The sequence below is a fragment of the Mustela putorius genome, unplaced genomic scaffold (genome assembly GCF_011764305.1).
Source record: "Mustela putorius furo isolate JIRA1106 unplaced genomic scaffold, ASM1176430v1.1 tig00000056_pilon_pilon_pilon, whole genome shotgun sequence".
NCBI lineage: Eukaryota > Metazoa > Chordata > Mammalia > Carnivora > Mustelidae > Mustela > Mustela putorius.
The window spans coordinates 1,296,307-1,313,184 of record NW_025421263.1 but is presented as its reverse complement, the minus strand read 5'-3'; the positions used below and the strand labels follow the sequence as shown (position 1 = coordinate 1,313,184).

The window sequence follows — 16,878 nt, the reverse complement described above, 5'->3', positions numbered from 1 at the left end:
TAATGTGAAATTTAAATTTTCTGAGAGTTATCATGAATCTCTTAAGGCCAGATTGCTTTGTTTATTAATTATTATTAATCGTGTAACCTTGTGCACATACCAGGGTTTGGGGCAGTATTCTGTCATTCAACACAGTGATGTCTCCAGCTTAAGTGGTGAATTCTCACATAAATGGCATAAACCAAAACTATAAGTAGTCCTGTGCTGATTCAGATCAGATTTTGCTAACAAGCAAATTGGCTGCAACCCTATGAAAACTTTTCAGGTTTCAGTGCTTTTTAGATTTTGGAATTGTGGATGAAGGACTGTGAACCTATGCTAAATTTGAAAAACTGTATATGTTCATCTTTCCATTCTTACTCTATGTCCTTAAGAAATTGAGTTTTGATTGTGAATATGTATTAAGTTTACTGTGGTAACTTTTCATTCCTGTTGTGAAAGACAAAACAAAAATTTTTAATTTGGTCAAGAAATTTGAATTACCTTTCTATTCACTAGTGGAAGCCCTACTTTTTAAATTGGTCTTGTCATTGAGCTGTGGGTATAGTCATCTTCTATTATTTTTAGGTAATTTATCATCTCAAGCTCCCCTTAAGAGACTTCTAAATACCTGGATAAACAGATACCCAGATACTAAAATGGACCCAATGAACATCTGGGATGACATTATCACAAATCGGTAAGGAGTGATCCTTTTCATCTGAATGTGGATTTTTTTCTGAAATTGCCAGAAAGGTTTTTCTCCAAAACTGGCTTAGGAAAATGGGGGCTTTGAGTCTAGTGTAGATAGCTGACATCTTGCTGATTTTTCATATAAGTTCTTCGTTCTTAGAATACTCTCCATGTCAGCAGTGTGTCCTTTGTCCTACTTGTTCCCTGTGAGGGGACTGCAACCCACTAACACTGAATTTGTCATGTGCTGGGAAGTTTGTTATGAACATTCTTCTGGCAGTCAGAGAAGGCAGGGGAGCAGTGGGGGCAGTGGTCCATCTGCTTCTGTCTCAGGGCTGAATGTTAGCTACTGAAATGGCAGCAAAGAAAACACTGCTTAGAGATTTTTTTATTATTCTATTATTATAAGTTGGGTTTTTGACACTCCTGCCTCCCACCTCCTGACTCTGTTACATAACTGTATGTATCACTTTACCAGGCCTGAGATGATTTTCATATGCTCAGTTTTTCTTTGCCCTGTGACAACCCTGGATAATTTATGAGGCAGATACTAACCATATATTTCAGAGACAAGGCACCAAAATCATAGAGGTTGTGAACTATTTTATGCAAATATACACAGTAAGTCAGACTCGGGGATTGTGATCCTATGTGTAATGTTCTTGCCATTATATTCCTTTTTTTAAAGAGATTTGTTTATTTATGTGTATATTAGAAAAAAAGCACAATTTGGAGGAGCAAACGGAGAGGGAGAAAGAGAATCTGAAGCAGACTCAAACAGAGCTCAGAGCCCAATGTAGGGCTTAATCTGATGACCCTGAGATCACAACCTGAACTGAAACCAAGAGTCTGATACCTAACTGACTTACCACCCAGGCACCCCTTGCCATTATAGCCCATTTCCTCTGCTGCTACAGTGTTTTTTGTGGGGTTATTTGGTTCGTTTGGTTTTTTTTTAACTTTTTATTTTTTGTAACTTTTTTTTTTTACTATTTATTTTGAGAGAAGTTCTTCTCTATAGAAAAGTTGTAAGAAAAGTAGAACTCACCTCTCTTTTACTCACATTCACTGTTTTTAAACATTTTTAAATGATGCCACATTAGCTTTTTTTCTCCCCACACATATGTGATTATGTTTTGAACCATTTGAATTTAAGTTGCATATATATGTCTCTTTATCTCTTCATCAGTGTACATTTTCTAAGGAAAAGAGTATTCTCTTATATAACCTCAGTACAATAATAACTTCACTGTTTTCATTTTTAATCTACAGCCCCAATTTCAGTTTTGTCAATAGTACCATTAATGTTCTTCAAAGCATTTTACCCCTCCTGAGACAGAATCCAGTCCAGAATCTCATACTTTATTTAATCAAAATGTCTTTCTGACCTCTTAATCTGGAACATTTCCTCAGCCATCTTTCATGACATTAACACTTTAGAAGAATGTTCATCAATTTGGGTTTGTCTGTATCTTCTTACAGTTATATTCAGGTGATACATCCCTAGTTATAATATTACTTAACTAAAGTATTATTCTCAGGGTATCACATCTGGAAGCACAGAGTGTCCATATGCTTTTTACTGGAGATAATTTTTATTGCCTGGTTAAAATACTATCTGGTTTCTTCCATGGAAAGATGGTCAACATCACTCATCATCAGGGAAGTACAAATCAAAACTATAATAAGATATCTCCCTATACCTGTCAGAATGGCTAAAGTCAAAGTACAAGAAGTAATAGGTGTTGGCAAGGATATGGAGAAAGGGGAACCCTCTTGCATTGTTGGTGGAAATGCAAACTGGTGCAGCCACTGTGGAAAACAGTAAGAAGGCTCCTCAAAAAATTAAAAATAGAAGTACTATGTAGTCCAGCAATTGCACTAATAGATATTTACTCAAAGGACACAAAATACTAACTTACATGTACCCAATGTTTATAGCAGCATTATCTACAATATCCAAAGTATGGAAACAGCCCAAGTGTCCATCCACTGACAAATGGATGAAGAAGATATAGTGTGTGTGTGTGTGTGTGTGTGTATACATATATATATATATATATATATATATATATATATATGTATATATATATATCAATGGAATATTACTCAGCCATAAAAAACAAACAACAAAATCTTGACATTTGCAATAACATGGATAGAGCTAGGGGGTATTATACTAAGCAAAATAAGTCATTCAGAGAAAGACAAATACCATATTTATTTCACTTGCATGTGAAATTTAAAAAACAAATAAGTGAAGGGAAATAGAAGCAAACCAAGAAACAAACTCAGCTATAGAGAATAAGATGGTGGTTGCCAGAGGTAGGGGAAGTGTTAAATAGGTGATGGGCATGAAGGAGTATACTTGTGATGAGCACTGAGTATTATATGTAAGTGTTGAATCACTGTATTATACACGTCTAATGTAACACTGTATGTTAACCAACCAAAATTAAAATTAAAACTTAAATACATACATACAAGGGAAAATAAAAAAGCAGGACTCAGAAACAATATTATCTAGTCTCTCCAGTGTATGATGCTTGGGATTTTTTGTTGTTTTAATGCCTAGATTTTTTTCCTGTGCAACTAATAAACAGTGTAAGAGATGCTTTAAAACATGCATATATCCTGCTTCTCCTAAAACTTAGCCCTTTTTATTTTGTATCTGTGAACGACTTTTAGCCAAAACCAGGCTCGACAATGATAGTTGCAAGGTGATGATTTTCTAATTCTACCAGTGATGGATTCCAGTTTTATTTAATGGAATATAATCCATAACTGTTCTTATTTATATCATGTTCAAATTGTCTCAGATTTGGCCAGCAGGAGCCCCTTCAAACTGATATCACAGGCACATCTTGCAAAATTATTCCATATTTTTTCTAGAGCTGTTATAGTTTTAGTTCTTACATTTAGGTCTGTGATCCAAAGATAATATTTGTTCTTGGTATGAAGTGGGTAGATGGTATGATGCTCATATGGCTATCTAGTTCTCTCGTCCCATTGTTCAAAAGTCTTTTCATAATTGAATTGCCTCAGCACCTTTTTTGAAAATCAGTGACCATCTGTGTGTGGGTCTGTTTTTGAATGTTCTATTCTATTACTTGTTTATATATACATTTTTTTCATATGTCATGTTGTCTTCATTACTGTTGTTTTATGTCTTGAATCATATAGGGTGAGTACTCCAGCTTTGTTTTTCTTTATGAAAATTCCTTTGTCTGTTTTAGTTTATTTATATTTATATATACATTTTAGAAACTGCTTGTGAGTTTCTACCAAAACAAAAGCACTGACAGTTTGGATTTTGTTGACTCGAGTTTGGGAATTGCCATCTTAACTATATAATATAGAGTTCTCTAATTCATGAATATATGTCTTTCTAATTAGCTTTATTTAGGTTTCTTTAAAAAAATATTTTTTATTTTATGTGTATTCTTAATCCCCTTAATCTATTCACCCATGCTCCACCCACCTCCACTCTGGCAACCACCAGTATGTTCTCTGTATTTACGAGTCTCTTTTTTCTCATTGTTTGTTCATTTGTTTTGTTTCTTAAATTCTACATTTGAAGGAAATCATATGGTATTTGTCTTTCTCTGACTTAACTCACTTAGCATTATACTCTCTAGGTGCATCCATTTTGTTGGAAATGGCAAGATTCCATTCTTTTTTATGACTGAGTAATATTCCATTATATACATACCACATCTTCTGTATCCATTCATCTATCAGTGGACACTTAGATTGCTTCCATACCTTGGCTATTATTGTAAATAATGCTGCAATAAACATAGGGTTGCAGATATCTTTTCAAATTAGCATTTTCATTTTCTTCAGATACCCAGCAGTAATTTTTTGAGGAGCGCCCCCCCCATACTGTTTTCCATAGTGGCTGCATCAATTTACATTCCTACCAACAGTGCACATGGGTTTCTTTTTCTCCATATCCTCCAACACTTGTTATTTCTTGCATTTTTTATTTTGGTCAGTGTGACAGGTATAAGGTAGTACCCCATTTCGGTTTTGACTTGCATTTCCCTAAAGATGAGCAACGTTGATCATCTTTTCATGTGTCTGTTGGCCATCTATATATCTTCTTTGGAAAAATGTCTATTCAGGTCCTCTGACCAGATTATTTGCTTTTTTTAGTGTTGAGTTGTATAAGTTCTTTAATATTTTAGATATTAGCTCCTTATCAGATATATCATTTGCAAACATATTCTTCTATTCGGTAGGTTGCCTTTCTGTTTTGTCAGTGGTTCCCTTCACTATACAGAAGTTTTTTATTTTGGCATAGTCCCAATAATTTATTTTTGGTTTTGTTGCCCTTGCCAGAGGAGACATCTGGAAAATTGTTTCTGTGGCTAATGTTGAAGATATTACTACCTATGTTTTCTTCTAGGAGTTTTATGGTTTTAGGTCTCATAGTTAGGTCCTTAATCCATTTTCAGTTTGTTTTTGTGTGTGTTATAAGAAAGTGATGTGGTTTCACTCTTCTGCATATAGCTGACCAGTTTTCCCAGTATCTTTTGTTGAAGAGACTATTTTTTCCCCATTGTATATTCTTGCCTCCTTTCTCATAGGTTAATTGACCATATAATATGGGTGGGTTTATTTCTGGACTTTATGTTCTGTTCCATTGATTTGTGTGCTTTTGTGCCAGTACAATACTGCTTTGATTACTATAGCTTTGTAGTATATCTTGAAATCTTGGATTCTTATACCTCCAGCTTTATCTTCTTTCTCAAGATTTTTCGGCTATTTGGGAATCTTTCAAGGTTCCATACACATTTTAGTTTTATTTGTTCTAGTTCTGTGAAAAATGTTTTTGGTATTTAGATAGGGATTGCATTAAATCTATAGATTGCCTTGGGTAGTATGGACATTTTAGCAATACTGGTTCTTCTAATCCATGAGCATGGAATATCTTTCCATTAGTTTGTGTCCTATTCATTTTTTTTAATCAAGGTTTTATAGTTTTAGAGTATAGATCTTTCACCTCCTTGGTTAAGTTTATTCCTAGATATTTTATTCCTTACAGTGTATTTATTTGTAAATAGGATTATTTTAATTTCTCCTTCTACTATTTCATTTTTAGTGTATAGAAATGCAATAGGTTTCTGTATATTAATTTTGTATCCTGTAGTTTTACTGAATTCATTTAATAATGCTAATAGGTTTTTTTTGCTGGCATCGTTATGGTTTTCTATATATAGTTTCATGTCATCTGCAAATGTAAAAGTTTTACTTCTTTAATTTCAGTGACCCTTTTTTTTCCAATAAGGATTCTTAGATTTCTTTTGTTAGATTTGTTCCTAGGTATTTTGTGTTTATCAACAGAGTTCCAGTTATTTGCTGTTCATATTTTCTGAGTTTTGTTTTATCATGCATGGGTGTTAAATTTGATCAAATGCTTTTTTCTACATCTCTTTAATTGACCATGTGCTTTTTCTCCATGGTTTATGTTTGTTAGGTCTATAGTCTATAGTTTTGTCTATACTGTTGTGCACAAACAACATCTCTGTCTGGATGACCTATCCATTTTGAAAGTGAGATATTAAAGTCTCCAACAATTATTGTATAGTTCTCTAATTTTCCTTTTAGTATTTCTTTTATATATTTACATGCTCCAGTGTTAGGTACATAGATATTTACAATGTTTACAATTGTTATATATTCTTGATGGATTGACCACCTTATCATTATATAATGACCTTCTTTGCATTTTTTTACCATTGTTAGCTTAAGATCTGTTAGTCTGATTTAGTAAAGCTACCCCATATTTATTTATTTGGTTACCATTTGTTTGAAATATCTCTTTCAATGCCTTCACTCTTGATCAGTGTTGTTTTTAAAGCTAAAGTGAGTCCCTTGTATGCAGCATATTGTTAGATTTTGTTTTTTTATTCATTCAGCCATTCTTTGTCTTTTGATTGAGAATTTAATCCATGTACATTTAAAGTACTTATTGATAGGTAAGGGCTTACTTTTGCCACTTTGTTATCTACAGTTTTGTAGATCTGTAGTTCCTTGCTTTTTATCTTGCTGTCTTTTGTGATTTGATGACTGTTTGTATGGATATACTCTGACTCCTTTATCATAATCTTTCATAATTACTAAGGCCTTTCCTTGTTGTTTACCATGAGGCTTAAATAAAATATGATATCCTATTATAAGCTAATAACACCTTAACTGTGATAGCATTTTTAAACTTTTACACTTTTACTTCCTCATGCTCCTCACATATTAGGTTGTTGATACTATAATTTACATATTTTTATATTGTGCATCTAATAACAGATTATTGTAGTTATGATTTTTATTTTTTTAAGATTTTATTTATTTATTGGACAGACAGAGATCACAAGTAGGCAGAGAGTCAGACAGAGAGAAAGGGAGGAAGCAGGCTCCCTGCTGAGCAGAGATTCCCAATGCTGGCTGGATCCCAGGACCCTGGGATCATGACCTGAGCCGAAGGCAGAGGCTTTAACCCACTGACCCACCCAGGCACCCCTGTAGTTATCGTTTTTAATACATTGTTGTAGTTATGGTTTTTAATACATTGTTTTAAAATTTAAACTAGCACTATAAGTGTATTACCACCATTACCATGTTAGAGAATCTGACTTTGGCTCGACATTTACCATTACCAGTGAGATTTGTATAAGTTCATATGTTCTTATGATAATAATTAACAGTGGTTTATTTCTACTTGGAGAACTCCCTTTAGAATTTCTTATAAGCCAAGTCTAGTGGTGAATAAACTCACTTAACTTTTGATTGTTCAGGAAAGTCTTTATTTCTCCTTCAATTTTGAAGGACAAGTTTGCCAGGAATAGTATTCTTGGTTGACAGATTTTTTTTTCTTTTAATATTTTGAATAGATCATTCCATTGTCTTCTGGCCTGAAAAGTTTCTTTTGAGAACTCCACCTACAGTCTTATGAAGGTTTCCTTGTGTGTGATGTGTGTTACTTTTCTTTTGTTACTTTCAGAGAGTCTTGTCTTTGACCTTTGACAATTCAATTATGTGTCTTGGTGTAGCCTGTTCAGGTTCAGTCTATATCCGGTCCCTTGGGCCTCATGGATCTGGAAATCCATTTCTCTGCACAGGTTTATGAGAAGTTTTCAGCCATTTTTGTTTTAAATGTACTTCATGTCCCTTTCTCTTCTCCTAGCATTCCAATAATGGGCTTATTATTTCATTTTGCTACCCTATAAGTCCATAGACTCTTCACTCTTCACTTTTTTTTTTTTTTTTTTTTTTGCTTCTCTGGATGATTTCACTGATTCTTCTGCATGATCAGGTCTGCTTTTGAAGGTTTCTAGTGGATTTGTCAATTCAGTCTTAGTATCCTTTGCCTCTAGGATTATAGTTTTTTGGGTTTTGTTTTGTTTTGTTTTGTTTTATAGTTTTCTATTTGTTGTTGTTGAACTTATCATTTCGTTCATACATTGTTTTCCTAATTTCGTTTAGTTGTCTATTTCTTTCTTCTTGTAGTTCACTAAACTTCTTTAAAATTATAATTCTGAATTCTTTTTCTGACCGTTCATAGATCTCCATATATTTAGAATCATTTATTATAGCTTTATTATTTTCCTTTGGTGGTATCATGTTTACCTGATCTTTCATGATCCTGGTTTGTTTTGTTTTGTTTTGTTAAGATTTTATTTATTTATTTATTTATCAGAGAGAGCAAGCAAGCGAGCACAGGCAGGCAGAGTGGCAGGCAGAGGCAGAGAGAGAGCAGGCTCCCCACTAAGCAAGGAGCCCAATGTGGGACTCGATCCCAGCACTCTGGGATCATGAACCTGAGCTGAACGCAGTGGCTTAACCGACTAGGCCTCCCAGGCATCCCATGATCCTGATTTCTTTCACCTTTTGATTTTTTTTTTATTAATTTTTTATTTTTTATAAACATATATTTTTATCCCCAGGGGTACAGGTGTGTGAATCACCAGGTTTACACACTTCACAGCACTCACCAAAGCACATACCCTCCCCAATGTCCATAATCCCACCCCCTTCTCCCAAATCCCCTTCCCCCACCAACCCTCAGATTGTTTTGTGAGATTAAGAGTCACTTATGGTTAGTCTCCATCCCAATCCCATCTTGTTTCATTTATTCTTCTCCTACCCACTTAAGCCTCCATGTTGCATCACCACTTCCTCATATCAGGAAGATCATATGATAGTTGTCTTTCTCTGGTTGACTTATTTCGCTAAGCATGATACGCATTTATAGCAGCAATGATCCTGATTTCTTACATTAGTGTTTGTACATTTGAGTATGTTGTCTCGTCCTCCAGATTTTACAGATTTGCTTTGACAGAAAGAGTCCTTCACCAGTCAGCTCAGCTTGGGGATCTGGATGTGTCAGCTGGTAGCATCCTTGAGCCAAGTGGGGATTATGTTAGGATATATTTTAGGTTAAGGCTACTGCCCAAGTTCTGAGGTTGGGATGGAGTGGTTGCCAGTGGCCGCAAACAACTGAAAAAAACTGCTGACTTTTTTCCCTGCTGAAGTGCAGCTCTAGGATGGTCTCTGCAGTTTCCACTATTCTCTGGTCAGTCTTCTGGACGGTCAGGACTAGGTACTGTACTCAGCAGTGGGCAGGGCTCTGAATTAGCTTCCCCTCACCCTGAGGTGGGACAGCAAATTGGCCCCAAGGCCAGTAGAGCCTTGTTTTGGGGCCCAAATTAGGCAGGTATGAACACGGCATTTTCCTGCCAGAGAGGACTACATTTTGCTCTGCAGAGACGGAGAAGTACTGGCTCTTCTCTTTGATCAAGTTCTACTCTAAGTGGAGCTATGGGGTGGGCTACACAGCTTCCTATGTACTCTGGTTTGATTCCGTGGGCAGGCAAGCTGAAGGTTCTCTTCAGCAGTGGGTTTAAACAGGTGAATTTCCCTACCTGTGCAGGACCATTACACAGTCCCCAAGATGGGCAAGTTTCTTATTTGAGAACCATATTAAGCAGAACTATGTACTAAGTTCTGTGGCCTAATGAGCCTGACTCTTTGGGTGGATAGGGCTACCCATCAGGTGCTCTGCTCAAGTGCTACTGTAATCACAGTTGCAGGATGGACTATGCAGATTCCTGGGAGCTCTGGTTAGGTTTCCTGGTCAGCTATGGTTAGGCTGGAGGCTATATTCAGCAGCACTGCTGCTATAAATTTGCTTCCTTTTTGCTTGGGAGTACAGAACAGGCCCTTAGGGCTTGCAAGGCTCTTTGTTTAAGAGACCAAATGAGTCAGAATGGTGCTTCAAGCTCTCTGGTCAGATGGGGTCACCATATTGCCTCAACAGGACTGCTGATCTGGCTTTCCATTCAAGTGCCAATTTAGTAGGAGTTGCACAGTTGGTTTCAGAGACCCCCAGGAACTCTGGTTAAGTTTTTTGATTGGCAGGGTTGGAGGCTGTATTCAGCAGTAAGTGGGGCTACTAATTAGCTTCCCTGCCTGGGCGGGGACACACAACAAATACCAAAGGAGGCAAGGCTCTTTTTTGGGAAGCAAATTAGGCAGAACTGTGCGGCAGTTGGGGCCACTGGCTTGGCTCGATAAACAGGAAGGACTTTCTGCTTGTGTGGCCTTTCTGTGCAAGTACTGCTGGGTTAAGCAGCTTCCCAGGTGCTCCAGTCAAGTTTCATGGTCAGGTAGGACAGGACCAAGAGTGACACTCAGAAATAGGTGGAGCTATGAATTAGCTTTCCTCCGTAGGCAGAGTGCCTCGTTCGGGGTCTAACAAACCTGCACCCTGCCGACTTTCCTAGTCAGACTGGGCCACTGTGTTGGTTCTGACGATAAGCCAAACCACTGGTTAGAATTTCTACTTGGGCACTGCTATGAGTAGGAACTCAGTCTGCCAAGATCTGGGTGTTGGTTGCTATAAGCCCGACCCCCCCCCATACCACCCTTCTGTCACAGTCTAATCCCCAATCATTAAGCCCTGCTGCAGGTTTCTTTGTTATCTCTATGAGATGAGACAGACCCAAGTGGGCTTCCTGATTTGCAAACCCCAACGCTAGGGTAACTAGAGGTCCATCTTGGGCTCTTTTTTTCCTACTGGAAAAACTTCAGACTTGGGGCCCTCTTGTTGTGGTACTGTTCCATCCTGTGATGGGACCCTGTAGTCATACAGTAGCTGTTCCTTTTTCTCTTCTTATGTGATCCATCTGAGTCTCTGTGGTGTTTCAGGCTTACCCTTTGTTCTAAGATTTTCTCAATGGTGTCTTGTCTGTGAATAGTAGTTAGTTGGTTTCATTTTGTTTGTTTGTTTTTGTTTTGTAAGGGAGACTGAAGTCAAGAATGAACTATGTCACCATCTTGATGATGTCACTCCTTCTTATAGTTTATTACATTGACTGATTTTTGAATATGAAACAAATGTTGCATTTGGAGGGTAAACCTTGTATGGTACAATGATCCTTTTTATATATTCTTAGATTTGCTAACATTTTATTAAGAATTTTAGTGTCTAAATTCAAGTGGGATATTGGTTTGTAATTTTCTTTTTTATAATGTTTTTGTCAGGTTTTGGTATTAGATCTATAAAATAAGTTGGACATGTTCCCTTCTTTTTTTCCTTGAAAAAAGGTTATGTAAGATCCTTCTTATTTCTTAAGTGAATATTGGTTAGAATTCACCAGTGAGATTTTATATGGGCCTGTAGTTTTCCTTTTGGGAAGATTTTGGATAATGCATATAATTTCTTTGGTAGATATAGGGCTATTAAAATGTTCTATTTCTTTTTATGTCAATTTTATTAAATTGTATTTTTCAGTATATTTTTCTGTTTCATTTAAGTTGTCAAATTATTCACATAAAATTGCTCACATTATTCTTTTTTTTTTATTACTGGCAGTATCTGTAGTGGGAATCCCTTTTTTACTCCTGATATTGGTGACTTGTGTTCTCTGTTATTTCTTGATCCTTCTCACTAGAGGTTTGTCAATTCTGTTGATCTTCTTAAAGGACCAGCTTTTGACTTTGTTAATTTTCCTTGATAACTGTGTTCTGAAATTTAATTGATTTCTGGTCTCATCTTTAGTATTTTCTTCTTTCAGCTTACTTTTGACTGACTTTACTCTTCTTTTTTTAGTTTTTTGAGGTGGAAACTTTGATGTTTGATTTTATACTTTTTCCCCTAATAAAAACATTTAAAGCTACATGCACCCCTCTAAGCTCTACTTTGGCTACATACTGCAAATTTTGATATGTAGTATTTACATTATCATTTAGTTTAAAATATTTTTTAATTCTTTGGCGCTCTTGGGTGTCTCAGTTGGTTGACTGTCTGACTCTTGGTTTTGGCTTAGATCATGATCTCAGGGTCATGGGATCAAGCCCCATGTCAGGCCTGCTCTCAGTGGAGAGTCTGCTTGAGATTCTTTCCCCTCCCTCTTCCCACCTCCCAGCATGCACATGTGCTCTCTCTAAAATAAATAAATAAATAAAATATCTTCTAATTTTCATATGATTTCATTTTTGACCTTGAAATAGTTATAAGTGCTTTGTTTAATTTCCAAATAGGTGAGGTTTTTTTTGTCTCTCTTATTATTGATTTCTAAATTAATTCCACAATGGCCACAAAACACATTGTGTATAGTTTTAGCTTTTTAAAATTTGTTAAAACTTGTTTTACAGTTTAGCATATGGTCTATTCTAGTAAATATACTGTATGTACTTAAATCCTGTATATTATGTAGTTCTTAAATGTAATGCTTATAAATTTCAATTAGATCAAGGTGGTTGATGGGGTTTTTCAGAACTCTATGTCTTTATTGATTTTTTTTTTTTTTTTTTTTTTTTTTTTTTTTTTTGTCTATTCCATCAGCTGCCTACATTTGTAAGGATTTCAAAATCTCTTACTTTGATTGTGGAATTGTCTATTTTTCTCTTTAATTCTATTTTTACTTACTGTATTTTGAACTTTGTTACTAGGCATATACATGTCAATAATTCCTAGGTCTTCCTGATTAAATGTCCTTTTTATCGTTATATGTCAAAATAATGTATGATAGCATATAGTGAAAACACTAATAGATAATATTATATTTTTGCTTTAAACAGTCATACATATTTGAAAGAACTTAAGAGATCATGACCTGATCTAAAATCAAGTGTCATATTCTCAACTGAGTACGAAATGCTCAGAAATGAGCAAAAATTTAATAATTGTAGAATTTCTGTCTGTAAATGCCATCCAGTAGCTTCCCATATATAAAAGATTTATTTCATAAGTCTCTGCCATTAATTTTCATTTTTCATCATTTTGTGTAGATGTTTCTTTCTCAGCAAAATAGAGGAGAAACTTACTCTTCCTCCAGGTGATCATAGTATGTCCATGGATGATGATAAAGATTCTAGTGATAGGATGGAAGTGCAGGAGCAGGGAGAAGAAGTCTGTTCCCTGATTAAGAATTGTATGTTCTCCATGAAAATGAAGATGATAGAAAGTGCAAGAAAGCAGGTGAGTACTTATATTTGTTTTCCTCTATTGTAACATAGAATTTTCTTAAATTAGCTGTTTTTTAACACCTCTTTTTGGGAAAGAACCCAAATACATGGAGACTAAACAGCTTCCTTCTAAAGAATGAATGGGTCAACCAGGAAATTAAAGAAGATTTGAAAAAAATTCATGGAAACAAATGATAATGAAAACACAACGGTTCAAAATCTATGGGACACAGCAAAGGCAGTCCTGAGAGGAAAATATGTAGCAGTACAAGCCTTTCTCAAGAAACAAGAAAGGTCTCAAATACACAACCTAACCCTACACCTAAAGGAGCTGGAGAAAGAACACCAAAGAAAGCCTTACCCAGCAGGAGAAGAGAAATAATAAAGATCAGAGCAGAGATGAATGAAATAAAAACCCAAAAAACAATAGAACAAATCAATGAAACTAGGAGCTGGTTCTTTGAAAGAATTAATAAGATGGATAAACCCTGGGCCAGATTTATCCAAAAGAAAAGAGAAAGGACCCAAATAAATAAAATCATGAATGAAAGAGGAGAGATCACAACAAACACCAAAGAAATACAGACAATTATAAGAACATACTATGAGCAACTCTACACAAACAAATTTGACAATCTGGAAGAAATGGATGCATTCCTAGAGACATATAAACTACCACAACTGAACCAGGAAGAAATATAAAACCAGAACAGACCTGTTACCAGTAAGGAGATTGAAATAGTCATCAAAAATCTCCAAACAAACAAAAGCCCAGAGCCAGGTGGCTTCCCAGGGGAATTCTACCAAACATTTAAAGAAAACTAATTCCTATTCTTCTGAAACTGTTCCAAAAAATAGAAATGGAAGGAAAACTTCCAAACTCATTTTATGAGGCCAGCATGACCTGGATCCCAAAACCAGACAAGGATCCCATAAAAAAAAGAGAGCTATAGACCAATATCCTTGATGAACACAGATACGAAAATTCTCACCAAAATACTAGCCAATAGGATTCAACAGTACATTAAAAGGATTATGCACCACAACCAAGTGGGATTTATTCCAGGGCTGCAAGGTTGGTTCAACATCTGCAAATCAATCAATGGGATACAACACATTAATAAAAGAAAGAACGAGGGCGCCTGGGTGGCTCAGTGGGTTAAGCCGCTGCCTTCGGCTCAGGTCATGATCCCAGGGTCCTGGGATCGAGTCCCGCATCGGGCTCTCTGCCCATCAGGGAGCCTGCTTCCTCCTCTCTCTCTCTGCCTACTTGTAATCTCTATCAAATAAATAAATAAAATCTTTAAAAAAAAAAAAAAAAAAAAGAAAGAAAGAAAGAACGAGAACCATATGATACTCTCAATGGAGAAAAACTGAAAGCTTTTCCGCTAAGGTCAGGAACATGGCAGGGATGTCCATTATCACCACTGCTACTCAACATAGTACTAGAGGTCCTAACCTCAGCAATCAGACAACAAAAGGAAATTAAGGGCATCCAAATCGGCAAAGAAGAAGTTAAATTATCACTCTTCGCAGATGATATGATACTATATGTGGAAAACCCAAAAGACTCCACTCCAAAACTGCTAGAACTTGTACAGGAATTCAGTAAAGTGTCAGGATGTAAAATCAATGCACAGAAATCAGTTGCATTTCTCTACACCAACAACAAGACAGAAGAAAGAGAAATTAAGGAGTCAGTCCCATTTACAATTGCACCCAAAACCATAATATACCTAGGAATAAACCTAACCAAAGAGGCACAGAATCTATACTCAGAAAACTATAAAGTACTCATGAAAGAAATTGAGGAAGACACAAAGAAATGGAAAAATGTTCCATGCTCCTGGATTGGAAGAATAAATATTGTGAAAATGTCTATGCTACCTAAAGCAATCTACACATTTAATGCAATTCCTATCAAAGTACCATCCATCTTTTTCAAAGAAATGGAACAAATAGTTCTAAAATTTATATGGAACCAGAAAAGATCTCGAATAGCCAAAGGGATATTGAAAAAGAAAGCCAAAGTTGGTGGCATCACAATTCCGGACTTCAAGCTCTATTACAAAGCTGTCATTATCAAGACAGCATGGTACTGGCACAAAAACAGACACATAGATCAATGGAACAGAATAGAGAGCCCAGAAATAGACCCTCAACTCTATGGTCAACTAATCTTCGACAAAGTAGGAAAGAATGTCCAATGGACAAAAGACAGCCTCTTCAATAAATGGTGTTGGGTAAATTGGACAGCCACATGCAGAAAAATGAAATTGGACCATTCCTTACACCACACACGAAAATAGACTCAAAATGGATGAAGGACCTCAATGTGAGAAAGGAATCCATCCAAATCCTTGAGGAGAGCACAGGCAGCAACCTCTTCAACCTCAGCCGCAGCAACGTCTTCCTAGGAACATCGCCAAAGGCAAGGGAAGCAAGGGCAAAAATGAACTATTGGGATTTCATCAAGATCAAAAGTTTTTGCACAGCAAAAGAAACAGTTAACAAAACCAAAAGACAACTGACAGAAAGGGAGAAGATATTTGCAAATGACATATTAGATAAAGGGCTAGTGTCCAAAATCTATAAAGAACTTAGCAAACTCAACACCAAAAGAACAAAAATCCAATCAAGAAATGGGCAGAGGACATGAACAGACATTTCTGCAAAGAAGACATCCAGATGGCCAACAGACACATGAAAAAGTGCTCCACATCCCTCAGCATCAGGGAAATACAAATCAAAACCACAATGAGAGACCACCTCACACCAGTCAGAATGGCTAAAATGAACAAGTCAGGAAATGACAGATGCTGGCGAGGATGCCGAGAGAGGGGAACCCTCCTACACTGTTGGTGGGAATGCAAGCTGGTGCAACCACTCTGGAAAACAGCATGAAGATTCCTCAAAATGTTGAAAATAGAACTACCCTACGACCCAGCAATTGCACTACTGGGTATTTACCCTAAAGATACAAACGTAGTGATCCGAAGGGGCACATGCACCCAAATGTTTATAGCAGCAATGTCTGCAATATCCAAACTATGGAAGGAACCTAGATGAATGGATCAAGAAGATGTAGTATATATATACAATGGAATACTATGCAGCCATCAAAAGAAATGAAATCTTTGCACTTGGGATGACATGGATGGAACTAGAGGGTATCATGCTTAGTGAAATAAGTCAATTGGAGAAAGACAACTATCATATGATCTCTCTGATATGAGGAAGTGGAGATGCACGTGGGGATTTAGAGGGGTAGGAGAAGAATAAATGAAACGATGGGATTGGGAGGGAGACAAACCATAAGTGACTCTTAATCTCCCAAAACAAACTGAGGGGTGCTGGGAAAGGGGGAAAGGAGGGGGGTGGGGTTATGGACATTGGGGAGGGTATGTGCTATGGTGAGTGCTGTGAAGTGTGTAAACCTGGTGATTCACAGACCTGTACCCCTTGGGATAAAAATACATTATATGTTTATAAAAAAAATATAAAATAAAGACTCAGGAATAACCCTGGGTATTTGGTTTCCTTAGTAGACTGTCAGGTGAACTTGAACGCCACTTAATGGCTTTTCTTCTTTGTGTAGGAAGCCCTGGGATAGAGGTGACCAGATAAATAAACAGTTGTTGTTGTTGTTGTTGTTTTTTAAATTTTATTTATTTATTTGAGAGAGAGCACAAGAACGGGGGAGGCAGAGGCAGAGGGAAAAGCAGACTCTCCACT

The 16,878-nt window shown here is 36.4% G+C and overlaps 1 protein-coding gene across 7 annotated transcripts in view; it reads left to right on the top strand.

Annotated features, from left to right (window-relative positions):
* Positions 1-16,878, top strand: part of PRKDC (protein kinase, DNA-activated, catalytic subunit) — a 249,288-nt gene that overhangs the window by 202,105 nt on the left and 30,305 nt on the right. For all 7 annotated transcript variants that reach the window (XR_006607272.1, XM_045081811.1, XM_045081746.1 and 4 more), the window contains 2 exons: positions 568-679; positions 12,967-13,156. Coding sequence is in view for 6 of the 7 variants with exons in the window: in XM_045081811.1 (XP_044937746.1) it covers positions 568-679; positions 12,967-13,156 (302 nt within the window). In the remaining variant the exon portion in view is untranslated. The remainder of the gene's footprint in view (positions 1-567; positions 680-12,966; positions 13,157-16,878) is intronic.